Source organism: Zerene cesonia, chromosome 6 (assembly GCF_012273895.1).
Source record: "Zerene cesonia ecotype Mississippi chromosome 6, Zerene_cesonia_1.1, whole genome shotgun sequence".
NCBI lineage: Eukaryota > Metazoa > Arthropoda > Insecta > Lepidoptera > Pieridae > Zerene > Zerene cesonia.
Window position 1 is genome coordinate 1,976,709 of NC_052107.1, and position 20,344 is coordinate 1,997,052.

General features: G+C 32.7%; 1 protein-coding gene across 8 annotated transcripts in view; it reads right to left on the minus strand.

The window, feature by feature from the left end:
- LOC119840344 overlaps window positions 1–20,344 on the minus strand; it is an 83,129-nt gene that overhangs the window by 58,365 nt on the left and 4,420 nt on the right. Inside the window, exon 1 of one of the 8 annotated variants that reach the window (XM_038366913.1) lies at window positions 5,986–6,272. The exons of the other annotated variants lie outside the window; for them this stretch is intronic. Coding sequence (XP_038222841.1) covers window positions 5,986–6,030 — 45 coding nt within the window. The 5' untranslated portion in view covers window positions 6,031–6,272. Of the gene's footprint in view, window positions 1–5,985; window positions 6,273–20,344 lie in introns of those variants that run through there. 8 annotated transcript variants of the gene reach the window in all.

A 20,344-nucleotide genomic window follows, 5' to 3' on the forward strand; every position in this document is an offset into this window, starting at 1 on the left:
TCGCAATGATGATCGAACAATGCTTAGAAGAACTATTCTCAAATTGGGAACAATAACTTTATTGATTGGTAGATCGGTGGTAGGTAGGTTAATATCAAACCACATCATAAAATTGCACTGAAACCTAGCTAACAAGCACTAAACCACATATCAAAATGCTTACAACCAGAAAATAATAGATTGTTATTATAATAGACTATCCAACATACAACGCTTGTAATATGTTCCTACTAACTTGTTTGTTGGTAGACGCTTTCTATGTATAATTGAGCTTTTTTTATGTCATCGTCGGCAATGGAGCTTGTGGGATACGTGATGGTAAGCGCTACCACCGCCCATGAACATTTGGTGAAGCGTAAAGTCGATTGCAGACCTTACGCCTCTACAAATGGATTGCCGACTAGAAATTGGAAAAGGATTAAGAAAGGAATGGCGAGAGGAATAAAGGAAACGACTAGGAAGGGTAAGGACAGGGATATTGGTCTCCGGCTCCCCCACTCACTGGACGAAACACAGCAGTATGCTATTTCAAGCCGGTCTTCTATGGGAGTGTGGTACTTCCTCTGTGCGAGTTGGCCAATCGTGCCGAAGCGTGCTCGACTACCACATATAACATATATATCTGTAGTATATAAGGCACATTGTGATACAAAAGGTATCTAGGTCCTCTTTACTCACCTATACCCATAACACCCATTTTAAATAACAAAATTTATAGTAAGCTTCGTTCGTAACTATTCCCATACTATAACGGGACATTGTAGCGGATGTAAGACTTGATATCATTCGAAGTCCAGACCACATGCCGACCTAACAAGCTCGATTGAATTGCTCCTATACGTGTGATAACCAATGCTTGTGAAACTGAAGTGAACTCTTGCTTAATAGAAATAATGATAAAATTACATAAATGAGTTCGCGGCGCCCTGTACAGTTATCTGTACTGGGGCTCGTCAATAAATTGTTTTATTAGTACGAGAATGTTCATTACTGTATAAAAAGTAACTAGGCAAGTACTATTAGAAAACTGTCAAAATAACAGTTATAATGGGTTTGTTTCTATGAAATCCCTTCTATTATAAACATTGTAAATGTTCTTATTAGGTACTTTGATATAATTCCCTTTGTAGTAAAATATCTTGAACGTGCATCACAATAACTTTTAAAAATCACCTATTTATCTTCAATTATGTACCTACTTGTTTATACATATTACATTATCCACATCCAAAATATTTAATAAACTATTTACAAACATTTAATTTTTAGTTTTAGAGCATTGAAATGCTTTATAAATGAGAAATTTTGAAAGAATAGAAAAAATTTGATCACGATTTGATTGATTTGAATCTTTCAAAATTTCTTATTTGCAAACATTTATTAACATCAAAGACATAATTTTCATCGCATTATTTTGGTAAAGGATTACATTTTGTAAAGCTAACCATGTACACACGCATTTTGCACGTCAGCGCTGAATTTGCTCAGTAAACCATTGAAAAGGTAATTTCTTTGATAAGTTGCACCTAGCTGTTCAAAACCTGTCAAGAGCAAGGTCTCTTAGCGTGCTAGGGTTACCGCATGGAAAACTCAGATAACATATAAGCTGGAATATTTTTCAATAATATAATATAAGGCACATTGATTTTGCAGGGCTTACATATGTTACGGATTTTATCGTCCATATCACACGCCTTTATTAGTTTCACAGGTATGGTTGAATGTACGTGTGCTTGACTCATGTTAAAAGGACAGATTCAATTCAAACTTTGTACAGCCATCAAGGATTGTTGATAATTCAATGATTTCGTGCACTTATCTCAGTATCCTGATTAGGATTGCCAGGATTTAATGATTTCGTTACTTATTATATGGTACAAGGACAAGTGAGAAAATTTAGTTGATTCTATTGTTTACGATTTTTTTTTAAGAACAAAATTATGCATATTTCAACACATGGAATAGTTAGAACGTTAATATCTGCTTTTACTTTCCTTAATGACATTATTTCCTATATTACAAATGAATGCCATTTCGTCATACTAATTTCCAATGCAAAATGAATGCATGCAGTCATAGGATCTATTCTGACTTCTTGTAGTATAATTCCAGCAAAAGAATTTAACGAAAAAAAATTCATAATTTAAAATTTTCTAATGCGTAGAAAACACTCAATACTTTTTAACAATTAGATGAAAACGACCAATTCTTTAAATGTAAACGTATATCTCAAATTATGAAAAATATGTTAAAATGACAACCATGCATGCCCTGTAACGGTATGTAATCGTATAGCTGTAATAAATTGATGCTGTTTACACCATCACTGCACCAAGTAATATCATTTTGATGAAGCAATGTTGCCAGTTATCTCATCTCCAGTATAAATAAATTGGATAGAGCTGTATCGGTACATCAAAGACGTAAAAAACCTTTCACATTGGGTAATTTTGCCTATTTCAGAAATTAAACACAATTTTAACATTTGACATTTGATATGACGTCTTATATTAGAGATCTATGGATTATATTGCATCGTAGAGACCATTAAACCTAAACAAGTTGAAGAAATATGGAACTTGTTGTAGTGTTTAAATTTATCTTTTGTATCAACATTTGTCTACATTATATGATTTTTCCTTGGGGTTAGTATCGTTGGTGATTATTTTGACTGTGATTGTTTAAGACTAAAATATATTATTAATAACTGAATATATTATAATAACAGCGTACGCCAACGGTTCTGCAAGGTAAAACTCGATGTATTAATAAAAGAAACTTTATGACTTGAATAGAGTAAATTTTTATGACTTCATAATTTTCGAATCGTATTTTTGTTTGCCCTATTTCTACTTTCTAAAAAATTTAAATTTAATATTAAAATGCTGTTATTTACTTTATTTCGACCAAAACCTAGATAGCTGCACTGCTTTCTGGGCAGTAAGTTACCGACATAACGAAAGACTCTTTCTCCGGTAGGCCGGGGATTGCGCAAACGCATTTATCTACTCTAGAAAAAAAATCTTCTTAGCAATATGTCTTTTTTCCCAATATTTTCTCCAATGACAAGCTATTACAAAACCATAATATAGTGGTGTACCAAATAACGCAATTTATTTCCAGTGCAAGAAACGCCGAGTGTAATCTTTAAGCGTTGTCAACGCTAGTGTGAAATTCGTAATAACAATAATGCGAAATATATTCGCCATAGCGCCTTGTCATAAGAAGCTGTATTATTTTTTACATCTGAATCGAAAAGGAATTCGTAATAGGTAAAAACGTGGTAAGCTTTAAATGCGAAAAAATCGCTTCTCCTTCTTTCCAAAGATGTTTAAACTACAGGATACGTATCCATCAGTAATATAGCATTATAATCGTACTGTCAAGTGATATAGATACTAAAGTTGCATGTCCATAATATTTTTAAGATCAATAACCGACGATGTAACCTATTGACCATCAAAATGTCCATCACAAAATGGAACCCGTTATGAGGCCGTGACAGGCAGATCCGGATTGGCCGATGTGTCATTTACACGCGATATGCACTGACCTATTTAAAATAATACTTTTGAACTACTTTGCTGTAATGTGTTTAGCCACGTGAGCATGGAATGCCTTTCTCAGGTACTTGCAGGATTCTGTGTCAAACTTATGGGAGACTTTTGAAGTGAAACTTCTTTAGAATCGTTGTAATTTCAAACCTGATGCAACGAAAAAACGACAGGTAAGAGACACAAATACAAAAATGTGTAGAATGAAGCCGGCAAAGAATGAGACAGAAATATCATCATCAGCCCATATATGTTCCCACGGCTGGGACACAGGCTCCTATGAGGGTTCAGGCCATAATCCACCATGTTGGCCAAGTGCGGGTTGGCAGATGTCACATGTCGTCAAACTTTTGATTCTTGGACATGTCGGTTTCCTCACGGTGTTTTCCTTCACCGTTTTAAGCAGTGTCGATGTTATTCACATGCGCAGATAAATTGAAAAATCAATTTATTTCCTGCACGCTCGCCCGGTCTCGAACCCCGACTTATCGATTTTGAAGTCCGAGGTTCTCACCCCTGAGCCACCACTGCTTTTTTGGTTAAAATTTAGTAGGGATATGTGTTATTATCATATTATACCACTTACTATTGTATATAATATTGAGTTAACATTAAAAAAACTCACATGGTCTAATTGTGGCTAAAAATGCTCAACCACTATACACATAAATTATCAACATTTTTTTTAAATGTGCCCCAAGCTCTCAATTTTAATATTTTTAAGATTCTATAATATTCTATACTAATAAGCATAACAAGTAGGACAATTTTTTGTTTGTAATAATTTAACTCAAATTTAGAGATATGCATTTTAGAGGTTTGATTTGGTTAAAACATTTGCGTTGGACAGTCAGGGTAAATTATACAGTTAATGAACTTGCTAATGTAAGTGGACGTTTAAAATCCATTTTAAAAAATGTCTATTTGTTTTGTTATTTATCTCCATAAATCTATAAACTTTCAAGAACAAATTTAAATTGCCTTGTGAAATTATTACACTTAAGTAAAATAAATAATTAAAGAATTATCTTTTAGGATGAACGCAAAAAGTATTTCAATGCAATTAAATGTACACACACATTTATATGTAAATTACTACGCTTCTCAAGGTTTTATAAAGACGTATTCATAATCGTAGTTCATCCATTACAAACAATGACAGTGTGTGAAATGGCATAATGATTTTCTGAACATGCTTTCACTATTGATTTATTATTATTATTTATTATTGTGTTTCGAAGAAAGAAGATTATTAAGGCATACGTAGTGAGAATTATGCAGTTTTATGTTATTATGCGATTTGTGTTCAGAGATATAAGAAATTACTCTGTTAATTAATTTATTTTTAAGCGATTTGTAATCTTAATCATGTATTAGTTGTAACTTGTAAAGCAAATATGTAATAAATAAATAGTCTCTCGAACTCATACATCTCTTTTTTTGCTGTTATATATGAGGTCGCTTCCCACTACACCGCGAGGATGGCAAAGTATTTAAAGTATTATACAATCAATAAAATAATAAAATTATAATACTGTCTCTCTCCCTGACTCCCTGAGTCAGTTACACTGTGAAATTTTTTGTATCGGCCTTTATTCCAGTAATAAAGATTGAAGAAAAATATAGAATAGACTTAAAAAAAAATACAGATTCGCTATAACAAATAACATTTTTATAAAACAAACAAATACGTTATTATAAACATAGTTATATATTTCATTTACCTACAATTGTATCTTCGTTAAAAACAAACAAAATTAGGAAGTTTCATCAATTTAATTATTATTATAAAAACATTTAAATCAACCTTCAAACCCACGCAAGCGTATTCAGGGTTTAAAATAATATTTTTTTTGTCCAAAGTAAGTTCTTATCGACGCTGGAAACCTTGATAAAGCGTAGAAAAAGTATTTTGCTCTGAATCATACTACTTTACTACTTAGTCAAAGCATATTTCTAATCTTTTCATTACTTCTAGTTAATTAGATTTTCAAATACGACACATTTTAAAATTGGCTCTTTGCCAAAGCTTAGTCAGAATATAATGATGGCATACGAACTAGGAATAACATGCCACGAACACTCTACTGGAAATACAAGGATGAACGTATCGACCAATTTAATCCCTATAAAGACTTAAGCGGCAGATAAACACGAAATGCGAAGCCTTAATCAATACTTTAGTCTGCAGCAATGCCAATGTCTTGAAGATAACATCCAGACCATATTCAAAATGACATTGTTACTTTTCCAAGTATTTAATTTATACATAACAGTTATGACGCAACTATTATAAATTGCACATTAAGTAGCGTTATTTAAATACTTTTTTGTTTGATTACTGAGAACAATAAAATGGACTGCGTATTTACGTTAAAGCGACAATGGTAGCGAATTGCATAACGACCCACATAGATAAGAAAAGGCATACCATATCGCGATCTTCGCCGTCGTCGTAGAAACTGTAGTCATCCATTCTGGGTACTGGGCAGGTCCTTCAAGCCGGGTCTTGCCCGCTCAACTCACACCGCCGGACCACCGGCATCAGAACTGTTCGGGTTGCCCCTATGACTCACTGAATGGAATATCTTACTAACCGTTGCAACTGAAAGCGAATACTTGAAAATAAATACACAGACGTTTCTTGTTTTTGTGCACTTGTGTAATATTTTGCCAAGGGCGATTCGCGCTAGGTTTCACAGATGTTTTTAGCGAACTGCGTAGATGGGATACTCGCGTCAGAAGGGTGGCGCGCGCAGGTGGTGAACATCGATCGCAGCTCCATTGCGCATGACGTAGTTTCCCGGTTTAACCAAGGGTGCAGTGGTGAATGACAGTTTTATTGATAAAATTTAAAAAATATTACATCGTATTTTATTCTTAGATGATGACCCTATAATTTGATAAGAATAAAATTACTCCTTGAATATGGGGACTCCTGTATTTCTAAGTCGATTTTCACCAACAATGCTTGGAACTGGAATTATCTGCATCTGTTTGTATCGTTGCGTACAGCGTTGGAGAGTGAGATAGAGTCATTTAGATAACTTTAATGACATTATGACACGTTCAGTTCTTGAAGTGGCATAAGTCCATGCATAAGTTAGAGTTGGGTTTATATCAGGTCTCAATTATGCAATATCGGTAAATAAGTTGTTATATACGCATCAAAAAAATAAAACAATAGGAAATTCTTTTGAAAATTTCTTGATCGTCCAGAAAATTCTTACCCTAACCTAATGTAGGTAGTGAGTCGCACGACGACTGTTGTAATGACAGTTTATCTAACATTTAAAATGGCAGTGTCCCTCGTTTCTCACTTGACATGAATTCTTTGAAGAAAATTGTTACAGGAAAACAGACAGTTGGCGAGTTATTAGTAGGAAATGAATGTTTGCTCTCACGCTTTTTCCTCCAACACTGAATGACTTGATCGCTTCAATTGTAAATGTGAATGTTATTTTAAGGTCAAAGTACTGACCCTATTGTATTATATATATATTATTCCTTGTCGATATAATACAACTAAATTAAGCCTAACAACACAGTTACTTTAATTTTGATAAGAGAAAGGTATGCATATTCATGCGTTTTTAATGAAATGCAAAAACAAATAGAAATAATAATTTGATATAACACGTCATACGTCTAGTTGTATTTCGGTAAAACAGAGGTGATTAATAGATCTAGTCTAGACTGGTTTCCACGAACATAATTGCTTAATCGTTAGATACAACAACTGTGCGCAAAAATATCAATAGAATAAAAAATTCTTAATTATTCTTCTAATTTGATATAGAATTTAGCAGTTTATTGTATTGCAAGGAAGGCTTTGAAATACCAAAATTCTAACAGTCTCGAGAAAACATAAAGGAACTACTAATTAGCTAACTACATATTAATGAGTACCCAAGTAAGTTGTAAGCTTTCAGGCTATTGACATTCGTATAGAATGTGAAAAGCTCGCACCTAGAACCTTTGTTGTTCATGAACCTGTACAAACAAACGACTGTGTGTGTGACCTCGTGTTTACTAACGTAAGCCGAACATGAATAACACATTAGACGTACAAAAAACTAAATTTAGACGGGACAATGTAGCTTAAAAAGGTGAAGGCGTTCTCTAGTAGAATAAATTATGATTTATACAAGCACAGCAAAATACACGGAAAACAGATATTATATTCCTTAACTATGGAATAAATAATTGAATATGGAATAAATGGTTGAACTGTAATCCTGTTATCCGTTGATGGTTGAACGTGCTTATTAAAATAAACTATTACAGTGTAGATTCAACTACTAACTTATTTTCTAGTTAATATTTTAATCATGTCTGTGAATAAGCTGTAACATTATTATAGTTTCCCAACTTAACATTCTATTTATGAGTATGATCAATATAGTTTGTGTGATATAGGTACTTTATTATTGTTTAATGTAATATTTAACACAGGTGTGATAATTATCACTTTGAATTTTGTTATCTTATAATAATAAAAACATTTATTGTCAAATTCACAAAAATGCCACAATATATAAAGATACATATAAAATAACACAATAAAGTTTACGACTTTTTCTAATGACAACAATAAAAACATTGATGAAATGCATCTATTGTTTCAATGTCGGTGTCACACCATGCGCCGGCGCAGACAAACACGAATTTGATCTATGTCAAGGCGCACAGGATACGTTCACTGAACAGGTTGTACCAAAACATTGAGCAAATCTCATCACGATCATAAATATAATCCCCCTAAATGTTAATACAATTTTGGAGTATTTGTTATGCAATAATGAAATAATTTATTGAAACATTTCAAAGATAGGAGTAGGAAGAAACCTCTTTGAAATTTATTCCCTCTATCTATAGATCAACATCATTATATTATAGTATTATCTCTATCATTCTTTATAGTTAAACGTGTTTAAAACAAACAAATAATATGTTTTTATTGAACCTACTAGGATAGATAGAACTATAGGAGTGAAAAATGTTAGATTTAAGTGCGTGTTCATTTAATTATTATTTTACATCTAAATCTAAAATAATAATCGAACACATTACGATATCAGAATTGTCTCCTTAGAGACATTTAATCACATAGGTATTTTGATCAAATATTCTTAAATATTCATGCTACGATAGCATATTTTTAACCTTTTTAACCGATTTCCGAACTCCGTGAGTTTTCAACCGATTGACATAATTATTTGAGCTTGATAGAGAATTGTTGTAATTTGGTTCTATTTTACAATTTGAAGAGATACCTCCTCCACATGGACGTCAGTGAACTTTTTAGCAAAAAACATTTATATAATAGCTTCTAGCTTCCTGCCCGCGCCTTCCCTGGACTATTCAGAATGCACCAAAAATCGAGAATGGCTGGTCTGATTATAAAAATCCAGACCAGCCATTCTCGAGGTTTAGCGAGACTAACGAACAGCAATTGATTTTTATACATAAGACACATTAGTAGATAAATAAAACCACATATCACGTAATAAAATAAAAGCAGTTCTGAAGCAAATCAATCACCGATCCGCATTGCACCTACACCCAACGTAAAACCATTTGATAACAAACATACTAAACTGGTTAATAAAAAGAGCATTAAAATCTCATTCCCTGCAGCGGCGGTCATTCCCCGTTGTGTAGCTACATTCCTGTGGACTGCATTATGCATGCACACGTCAATTACGCACCGGATCGACTACTGTGCAACTCTTGGATTCAGCCATCCATCATGGTTATCGCTTCGATGATCGAAGCGTTATAAATGTTGGAATGATTCGAAACTTAACATGTAATGTTTGGAGTTAATTCCTCGATTTTAATAGAATTTACATAAGTTACGGTAGAATGGAAGAAGTATAATACTATTATAAGTAGTATAATATATTTCAATTTTATTTTAATTTAACGAGGTTAAATTTTTTCTTTTTTTGTAAATTTTTATAAACGGTTAGGCCAAATAAGTACCAAGTGACTTCAAAATAAGAGGAAAACTCTCAGAAGATTTTATAATACGCTTCGGCCCGGTTTCGCCCATATTACTTAGGTATCAAACATATCCAACGGTTAAAGAATTATTGAAATCAGTCAACGAGTCTGAGATTAACAAAAAACAAAACAAACCCTTCAGTTTTATATTACCCACTAATATTTATAATACCCACTTATAAGTCATGATGAAATTTAAAAAAAATCATTTTCATTTCATACAAAAATTTAGTATTTACTCTTTTGACGTTTGCGCAATACCGTGGTAAAAGTGATTCATTTCTCACGCTTTGATTTGAATTGATTTTCGATTCGTAGGCAATTATTTGAGAGAACGTGCTGCGATTGCGCGACTTTTTTATTTGTGCAAAACGTTCCAAAATTGTGTACTTTTACTATGTAGGTCAAAGAAATTACGTATGTTAATGTATAATAAAGTTTAAAAATTAGATAAAATAGGTATGGGAATTAAGAAAATTTGGGTTCTATGTCGTGTGGTGCAAAATCATATAATAAAACTCTTTTTATATATACAGCGAGCTTCCGAGCTTGTGTTTCACCTGATAGTAAGCGATAGCCACTGCCTATTAACATTTATATAGGGAGAGCGCCTGTAAATGCGTTGCTCGCTTTTAAAAAGTACGGATAGCATTGACGTTGAAAAGAATATGAGCTTCCGGCTCTCCCCCTTATAGCACGAAACACAGCAGCATTCGATTGTTATTATTACGTACCGATCTTATATAGATATGTGGTTAAATCCCCGGCGCGAGCTGGCTCAATTCAATAAAAATGAAGTGCTTAATTTGTGAAGCATGCAACCAACGCCTCTAAATTTATGTAGAAAGCGACTTCATACCCAATATATATTAATTCCCAACCGAATAAAAAATTAAGTAAAAACGACGTAAAGATGATTTGAACTGAGGTTTGACAACAATATTGAAGAACGTCATATTTAATTTTATTATATGACCAATAAAACCGTACAAGGCATAAAATCATCCACTTGTTACACATACTCATTGAGCAAACAACCACAGAAAAGGCGGTAAAAAATATAAGAATTACAAATTAATTCAAACTCGCAACAATTTCGCTTCCCATCTTTTCCGCTAGCTTATTGAGTTACCATCTTCAACATTCTAATGCAAATTCGAACACACGCCGAATTCAAATGTGTACCATAGGCTTTGGACATAAGAACTACAATAGTTTAATTGTTTAAGAAATATAAATGTACTTACTACAAAATAACAAAACTACAACCACATTCTTCCTTTTCGTAGCATTTAAGCCATGCTTGCTTTAATTGACATCTCAGTAAACTAGTACACTACTACGGAACGAAATAATAATTTATAAAGCTCGCGCTGTTTAAACTTCGCCTCTCGTATCAGTTATTGCGTAGCAAAATCGAATATTGAAGTGCATCGGTTCATTTAAAAGCAATTTCCTCGCCAGACCGTTAATGCTTTAAACAATACGCGCAATGTATAACTTCCTGGCTGTGTATATAAATTACAAACTTCGACGCCCGTGCGAGCTTCTGACGTAACTTTGTATTACCAATTACGTATCGTATAATTAATTACATTCATGCGTGCTTGCGTAATTGCATTCATTAAATGAATTAAAGTGTGAAGTTTAATTCAAACATTTACAATCAGCTGATCACAATTGGTTAACCACTATGTTATAATAGTTAGGTATTCATTACTTATTATATATAAATATATATTACTTACTTTTATAGAAGAGCATGTGGTATATAAACATATACCTATATGAAACAAAATACATGTTTTCCTTACAGCTTATACAAAATAAGGAGGTGTTTTCCGATTTTTTACGAAAGGCTCTACATTGAGAAATTCTGATATCCTACTAATATTATAAATGCGAAAGTTTGTAAGGATGTGTGTGTGTTTGTTTCTCTTTCACGCAAAAACTACTGAACCGATCGCAATGAAATTTGGTACGTAAATAGCTGGACAACTGGATTAACAAATAGGCAACTTTTTATCGCGTTATTTCTACGGGATACCGACTTACGCGGGTGAAACCGCGGGGCGCAGCTAGTTACCTATATATCGAGGAGATTTAGCAAGAAATATACCCATATCAATATCCAGATCGTTAAGTACAGTGAAAGGACTTGGAAAGTTCGACCGTAACGCCCTTCGGTGATAGTGAGACCATTGAACATCTCGTTTTACGAGTTTTTTTATCATTTAGTGAAAATATTATGTCATATTCAATTATTAATACTGTTTTATTCTGATGTTAATTTCTTAATAATGCAAACGTTATGTCTCAACTGTCTTTACACTTTTACTTACTGTTTTTTTTTACATCGAATATGTATTCGTACAGTTGTGTTTTAATTAAAAGCACCTCTTTTTATAGTGGCGAAATCTTACATATATACCCACGGCCCCCGGGGAAAAGGAGCTGTGGATTATGTCGGGTTCCTACCGACTAAAACCCCGCTGTGTTCCGACGAGCCACTTTCATGAAGGGGTCACGGGAGCTGGTTAGTATACGTCCGCTAATTTTTATATTGTCTTCTTGTAAATTTCAGCTACAATATAATTTTTATATTATCAATGAAAAAGTATTAGTAAATCCATGTCCATACCAACGGATAGATAATTAATATATATTGATTGCAGTGATTACAGATGCATCTTATAATAGGCACCCACGGTATGTAGGCAAGTCGGTGTAATATTATGCACAGCTTTCTCTTAACCTGGGATGGTCATAAGACTAGATTCCTGCAGGTTAAGATGGGCCGTTCACATCTTTGAGATTTAGTATTGTGTACGTATTTTAAAAACCTATACTAAAGAATTTTGTAAAGCTGTAGTTAGTTTGTTTAATTATAGGCGCTCATCTGAGAAAGTACCAAAATTATATAGGTAGACCTGAGTGGCGTGGAATTGGCTAGTAAATGTAAAAGAGGTCTATCATGTCAGGTTGATAAAAGAATAACCTTTTAGGTATGTTTAAGGTCGGGAAATTAAATAGAATACTTCTTATCCAAGAACAACAGAAAGACCTGAGCTAAAATAAGTTAAAATTGGCCCTTAACGTTCTATATGAAACGCAATAATTTTTTTTTTTTGTGAGAAATGAAATTCCCTTAAACTAACGAAAAAGTGATTAGAAAGGTAACTACGAATTCTTGTTAATACCTCAGTAGATAATTAAAATACAACTAGTACAATTTCAAGTATGATTACTTAATATCACAAACACATATTTCTCTCAAACTTCAAACTTTTATTTGCACACATAGTGTAGAAATTAAATACTTTTTAATTGTGATTTAGTCATTATATTAATTAACCTGACCTTTCGAACATTTTACAGCAAACGTGTTCACTGGGAGACCAAGTAACCGGTGATCTTTAAATTCTAAATGTATAATACTTGCGTAAATTCAAACACAAGAAAACACCGTGTTATGCGAAATACGAAATGTGGCAATAACAGAGAGGAAGCGAAGAATTTTTCCGACATCTGTGCGATATATATTTCAGAACAATGGGACAATACGCATTCCTTATTATAGTGAAAGTTTCTAAGATGTAATGATTTCTAGTAAACAGAGGTGAATAAGAATAATGAACGAACGAAATGTAGTCACGGGTGACGACGCGTACTAATTAATTTTCAAGTAACATGAGTATAATGTATAATTTTTAAAAATGCATATACAACATACAGACCGTGCTTAAAGAGGAGATGGGCATGTGATAAGAGAGAAGAAGGAGAAATGGACGAGACTCATAACTAGATAAGATAGCAAAAGACGGAGAATCTAGAAGATGGGAAGAAAAGCATCAGAAAAATGGCAGGTCCAATATGGACTCGTATAGCGAAAGATAGAATAAAGTGGAAATCCTCAGAGGCCTATGTCGAAAGACAAGCTGCAACGTAGAAACGACCGTATACCGATACATAATTCATTAAAAAATGTTATAAAGTAAACATATTTGTATAGAAAATCATTGTAAAAATAAGTTCAAGAATAAAGGCTATTTTATTTTATTTTCTTTAATGTATTTGATCTTAATTAACAGTGTTGTTAATATGTTTCAAATGATAATGATCATTAATTCAAAGCCCGAATTATAAAAACATCGAGCAATATGAGCCTCCGAAACAAATAGGTAAAATATTTTACAAATATATATTATCTATATATCTATCTACGTGAAGTCCGTTTTATTTATTTATTGTTTCTATGAGATATATATATATACTCTACTTTACTCTACGTCTATGGGTAGCTTGAGTATGACGTTAATACACTTTTAAAAAGTTCAATGACCTTTAAAATCTGAAGTAAAAATCTTCAATAAAAATACATTTCAAGATTCTCCTTTTAAAAGCCATATTTAGCCAGAAATTGACGCAAGTCATCCAACTTTGCAGCATCACAATCAGGCGAGCCCTCGAGCGAGACCAATCAGGAGGATTCCTTCCCACCGGAAAGTATCATTTGTTACAATAAAACATTACAAGTTAAGGACGTTAAAAGCAACGCACAGACAGTAAGACAAATTGTCGGGGACGCAGTCACGAGTCAGCATCGTGATTGGCGAAGCCATGAGTTTTGGTTTGAGAGGATATGCCTTTAATGATTTATCTTCAATTTAATGAGTTGTAATGTTTCATTTCTTTGTATATACCAAGTTTAAGAAATATTTGCATACCATACATGCGCGAAGAAGTATATCATAATTATATATTTTTTTATATAGCACACGACCGCTATATATTCATTTACCCTCTAAAGCCACTTTACTAAACCAACACATAAGATCTAGATAGCTCATAAGTGCATTGCATTTGTGTATATGTTATATTGAATCTTACAATAAAAATTGTAAATTTGTTTTAACAATTATAATTAACATGCAGTTTTGCATTTTGGAACGTTTTTCAAAAGTACGAGGTAGAGGCTTACCTCTATACACCTATCTTAATAGGTCATATTTATGGAAATTTCTAGTCTAATAGCTACCCTATATTATAAGTATTAAGTTTTCTCTTATTTTGGAGCTATGGTTACACTATCCGAGGAGATATCGTGCGAACATAACAAAGTACCGAACAAAACAACTGAGACTGTAGCTCCGACGAATAATATCGCCTTTTAACAATTGCCACTTTTTGCAAATAGTTGTTAAGTACTCAATGAAATCATAACCTTTTTGTTAAGAATTATAGATGAGCTACTTTCGGGTGTGCTAGGCGAAGTGACTCTTGAATTCTAAACGAATATGGTGAATGCGAAATTTTCTCTGCCTCTTTGTTGTTGAAACCATTCAAGACTTCACGAATTTATAAATACTTATTTCCATATTACAAATGGAAACATAGACATTTACATAAGCTATTTTTGGTATATAAAACTAGCACGTATTTTTATTTGTATGCATAGAAATTCCTATTGGTATAGGTGTCAAATGCAGTGCAACAAACATCGTTTTCGATTCCTTACAACCACTGAAATGTTCCAGAAATCAATGATATTCTATAAAGAAAAAATACAATAACGGTAAATTACATTTATCTCACTATACAAACAACACTAAATCAATACAAATTGCCATATGCATATTAGCTAAGGATAATCTTTAAGGGTTTTATGCTATTTAAATATTTTGCCATATCTGGTCAAGGCCAAGGTCCGGATATGCGGAAAGCGCGTTTTTGACGAACTAGATATGTTGGCCAAGAAAAGCATCCACATAATCAAAACATTCCCTTGCAACAGTAAACATAACATACGAAATTATCATCATCATCAGCCCATATATGGCCCCACTGCTGGGACACAGGCCTCCTATGAGGGTTCAGGCCGTAATTCACCACGCTAGCCAAGTGCGGATTGGCAGATATACGAAATTATACCGAGAAACATATGGCGAAACAATTCCATATCCCTAATAGAGATGACAAACTCTCCTTCGTGAGTTTAACCTTTATAAGTGTCTCCGAACAGTATTTTATTACTCGTGAAAGTCACGTTCCGTAACTAGATCTGCGGTATACAATTTGCTTTTTACATATGCATCAGATCGCATATCAACAAAGGTAAATTAATCCGCCACAAAAAGGGAAAGTTTCGCATGGTTTACACTTCACATCGCTGATGAAATGTAAACAGTGGATTTAAATTACATGTGAATTACGGAGATAGCTACTGTCTCAATGAGATTGGGATTAGAACACTTTTTTGTTTATACGCACAATTGAAACCTCAAGTCAGATTTTCCCACTATGTATTGGATAAAGAAGTATTATTCGTAGGTACATAATGCAGCTAAAAGTGACGATCCTTGGATCTGCTACTTATATATAACTAACTGCGCCCCGCGGTTTCACCCGCGTCAGTCCGCATCCCGTAGGAATATCGGGATAAAAAGTTTCCTATATGTTATTCCAGTTGTTCAGCCGTCTACGTACCAAATTTCATTGCAATCGGTTAAGTAGTTTTTGCGTGAAAGAGCAACAAACACACACGCATCCTTACAAACTTTCGCATTTATAATATTAGTAGGAAGTAGAATGTGTGAGAAATAAGCTTTGTCTCTGTCGTCACAAGTCAACATTAAAAATAAAAAGGGTCTACAAGTTGTTGGTACTATGAACAGCATTATTGTAATATTGTCAAATTCTCGTCTAAAGTTAAATTTAATATCATAAAAAAGTGAAATCCCGTGTCCCTTAGTGGGGTATGGGGCAGATGATATACATCTGTTTCGCTGATCGATATTTTTTTTATGGACAAGTAGGTGATCAGCCCTCTGTGTCCTGCCAGATCGAGGCATTATTTTTTGTGCGTCCCCACTGGGAATTTAACCCAGGATCCCACGGTTCTACGCTCACGCGTTAACCACTGAGCCTACCTACCTACTTTCTATTCTATATCCAAATAGAACCTTCACCTGGAATTATTTTTTGTACTTGGCGGGTATTATTATTATTAAATATAGTTTATATTATAAGAGCTCTCGGTAACATCTGAACTCAGGTGTGCTATCACTTGTCAGTCTGGTGCAACTAAGTAAAAGCAAACAAGTATCTAAGGTAACTTAAAGTATGTCTAGACACTATAATCTAGAACTGAACTCATAAAAGAGCTAAGTTTAAAAAAATTATTTATAGGTTCTTATTTACCAAGAGTGTAGGAAGTCACCTAGTTATTGCGTTTTTAGAAAGTTATAATGATTTATTTAAATCGTTCGTCATATCAGATTTTGATAGGAAATATCGATTATCCTGGTGAAAGTTATAGGTTCTGAGCATCGTATCATTTATTCAACATAAAATTATAAAATTTATAGTTTTATAACATTTTAAAACTTTATCACATACAATATTTATTAAGTTATCAAGATGCGAGATCAATTTTTTTCTATTCTTTAAAAAATTATCAGATTTTTTTTTTTAATATCGTAACACTAATTACAGCGTTCCTTTACCAAAATTATGTCAACATAAGATAAAGCATGGAAATGTCATCCATATATATACACAATTTGAAAATTTAGAATTAATTATATAAAGTATCAAATGACATTTTTTTACATATATTTCAATATTTCTGTACATATAGGTACATTTATACTGGTATTTCAACACGCAGCGACAAGCGAAACGCGATAAAAGCCTACTCGGTCTATTATTTTTATCCCAAACGCAGGAAACTGGTCAACCACTTACATGGTAAGGCAATACCTTGCATTATTACAGGCCCGAGGGTATATATACCAAACAGGTATTACTGGGAGTGGTTCTTGTATACCCCTTGCGGCTCCTTTTATTTTTAACTTCAATGCACGCGTTAGTCAAGCGAAAGGTTTTTCTAAAACGTAGTTGAATTCGCAGAATCAATTTTGTCTAGTATTTAATTATTATTTACATATTTCACTTGGAGACCCAACAGCTAATATAAACACCGATCACTGGAAATATTTTGAAATAAGTTTGTTTAGTAGGACTTTGGGAATTATTTTCTAGGTTTTCTCAATATTTGACTCATATATATTGTATAAAACAATCAATCTATTGACTGCTTAGTGATTTATCTTATTGATTTCTAAGCGTGCTTCTCCTAAATCTGTCACAACGTTTAGTTACAGCTTGCAAACGCCACCGCCACGCCACGCCACCTACCACCTGATGGTTATTTTGTTTTTCCTGATATATTTTATCTAATATTGATAATAACATTATTTAATTGAACTTTTTCTTACATAGAAATGTAATAATCATAGCAGGATGAGTGGAGATACAATACTTCGCAGTAAGGAAACAATATTTTAGATTTACTTAAGTTGAACTGGAAAATATTGTATTTTTAATTGATTATGCTATTGGACAACCGTATTACTTAAGGGTATAAAAACAGTTTGCGACCTTTTCTCAGATCTATTGAATATACACAAAAAATTGTCATCGCTCAACCCACGGCTCCTTCCTCGGGGGCTGTGGGTTGTCATAATTACAATCTTTAATATTCAACTGTACAATATTCAATACAGAGATCAGTATTAAAAAAACATCTCAATCAAATTTTCCGACTTATGAAGGTTACATTAAAAGCTCTTCAGAATACGTAAACTGATATAAACTTGCGATAGCATTTCCTCAACGAAAAGCACGTCTGAGTATAAATTTGATATGTACTGCAGGCTACCTAGCTACATGCCTATTTCGATACCTATATGCTTGCACGTCCACTTTCTCAGAGGTGATTATATAAGGGACGACTACCTAAAAAGGGCATGCATGTAATGACGGATGCAATTTTGTACAACAGATAAGAGAGAAATTGTAAACAGGTTTCATTATCATTTTCGTGGATGGTAACTTGAATAACGAATATAACAATATTCAGTTTTGCGTGCTTCATTATAAGTATCTAAATGAAAAAATTTTTATTAGTATATCTAATATTGAGTGATCTTCTCTTGATAGAACTGTTTCTGTCTCCCATCTATGCAAATAAAATATTCCATTTTGTTTAGCAATTAAGTTGCAAACAACGAACAAAGAACAAGAACAGAACAACAGAAAAAGTTACTGTACAATTCATCATCAGCCCATACATGCTGGGACATAGGCCTCCTATGAGAGTTCCGGTCATAATCCACCATGCTGGCCAACTCTACAATTGGTAATAATAATATCGAACAAATCATCACGCTAATTCCATACCTATCAATATTATAATACGTATTACTAACATAGTTTCTAAGATTAATGTATACTAACACAAATATGGATGAACATCTGAAAATAAAAAAAAAAATATATATATATATATATATATATATATATATATATATATATATATATATATATATATATATATATATATATATATATATATATATATATATATATATATATATATATATATATATATATATATATATATATATATATATATATATATATATATATATATATATAATATCCTACTCCTACTACCTATCCTACTAATATTATAAATGCGAAAGTTTGTTAGGATGTGTGTGTTTGTTGCTCTTTCACGCAAAAACTTCTAAACCAATTGCAATGAAATTTGGTAGGTAGACAGCTGGACAACTGGAATAACATATAGGCAACTTTTTATCGCGATATTTCTACGGGATACGGACTTACGCGGGTGAAAACGCGGGGCGCAGCTAGTATCACATAAAACTAACTATAACGATAGAAATACAAGTCCCTGATACGTTTATTTCTCATACATTAATTAATAATTTGTACAAGTAATTACAAGATAAACAAATGTAATTAAACCACGGCAATATTATTGAGAAACACGCGGACGGCTTTGTATAAGTTGTTAATTAAAGAATTATCATCTGATAAAGAACGTTTCTTAACAATTTAACTGTGAATATGAAGAAACACTGCATCATCTTCTGATTGTATTTCTGTTGATAATCTTATTCGGTACTCAAAATCGCAATGAAACAATCAAAATATATATTATTACAGTTTTAATTAGAATCGTTTTTGATTGAAATTATCTTTTATCTAATTGATAAGATTACCGAAAATATTTCAAAATTCCATTTATATTTCTGAAACTATGCAAATGTTTCACGATTTATATTTTGTTTTGGTCTATTTATATATATTCATATGTCCTTAAGAACATACCTTTTATATTGTCATTATACACAACTTTTTAGCTTTGTACGTCACCAAAAGCAGTTGTTTTATTTGACAAATGCCAAACATAGCTACAATAGTTTCATATCTACAAACTGAGACATAAAACTTGGGAGCTGTTCTTAGCCATATTAGTTCCTGATTGACACACCTTATGGTTTGAAACAAATTACTAACATATATATCATTTTATTAAAAGTCTTTGTTCCATACGAGGTCTTTACATTTCGAAGAAAACTATTTAATTAATTCTGTGGTGTTCGGAAATAGATTTACCAATATTTGTACGTCTTCGACGTGTATACTGTATACCTTGTATATATAATACATAATACTGTATAAGGTGTATAAATACTGTATAAGGTGTAGATGTATAAGGCCAACCGAGTTTAAAAAAGGAAGAGTTTCTCAATTCGACTGTATTTTATAAGTATGTTACTTCAGAACTTACGACTGGGTGACGATTTTTATGATACTTTTATTATTTGATAGCCGGTACCTCCCGTGTCGTCCCATTTAAATTGGTCCTATTTCTCACAACATACAGGTTTAGTTTTTTATTGAAAATA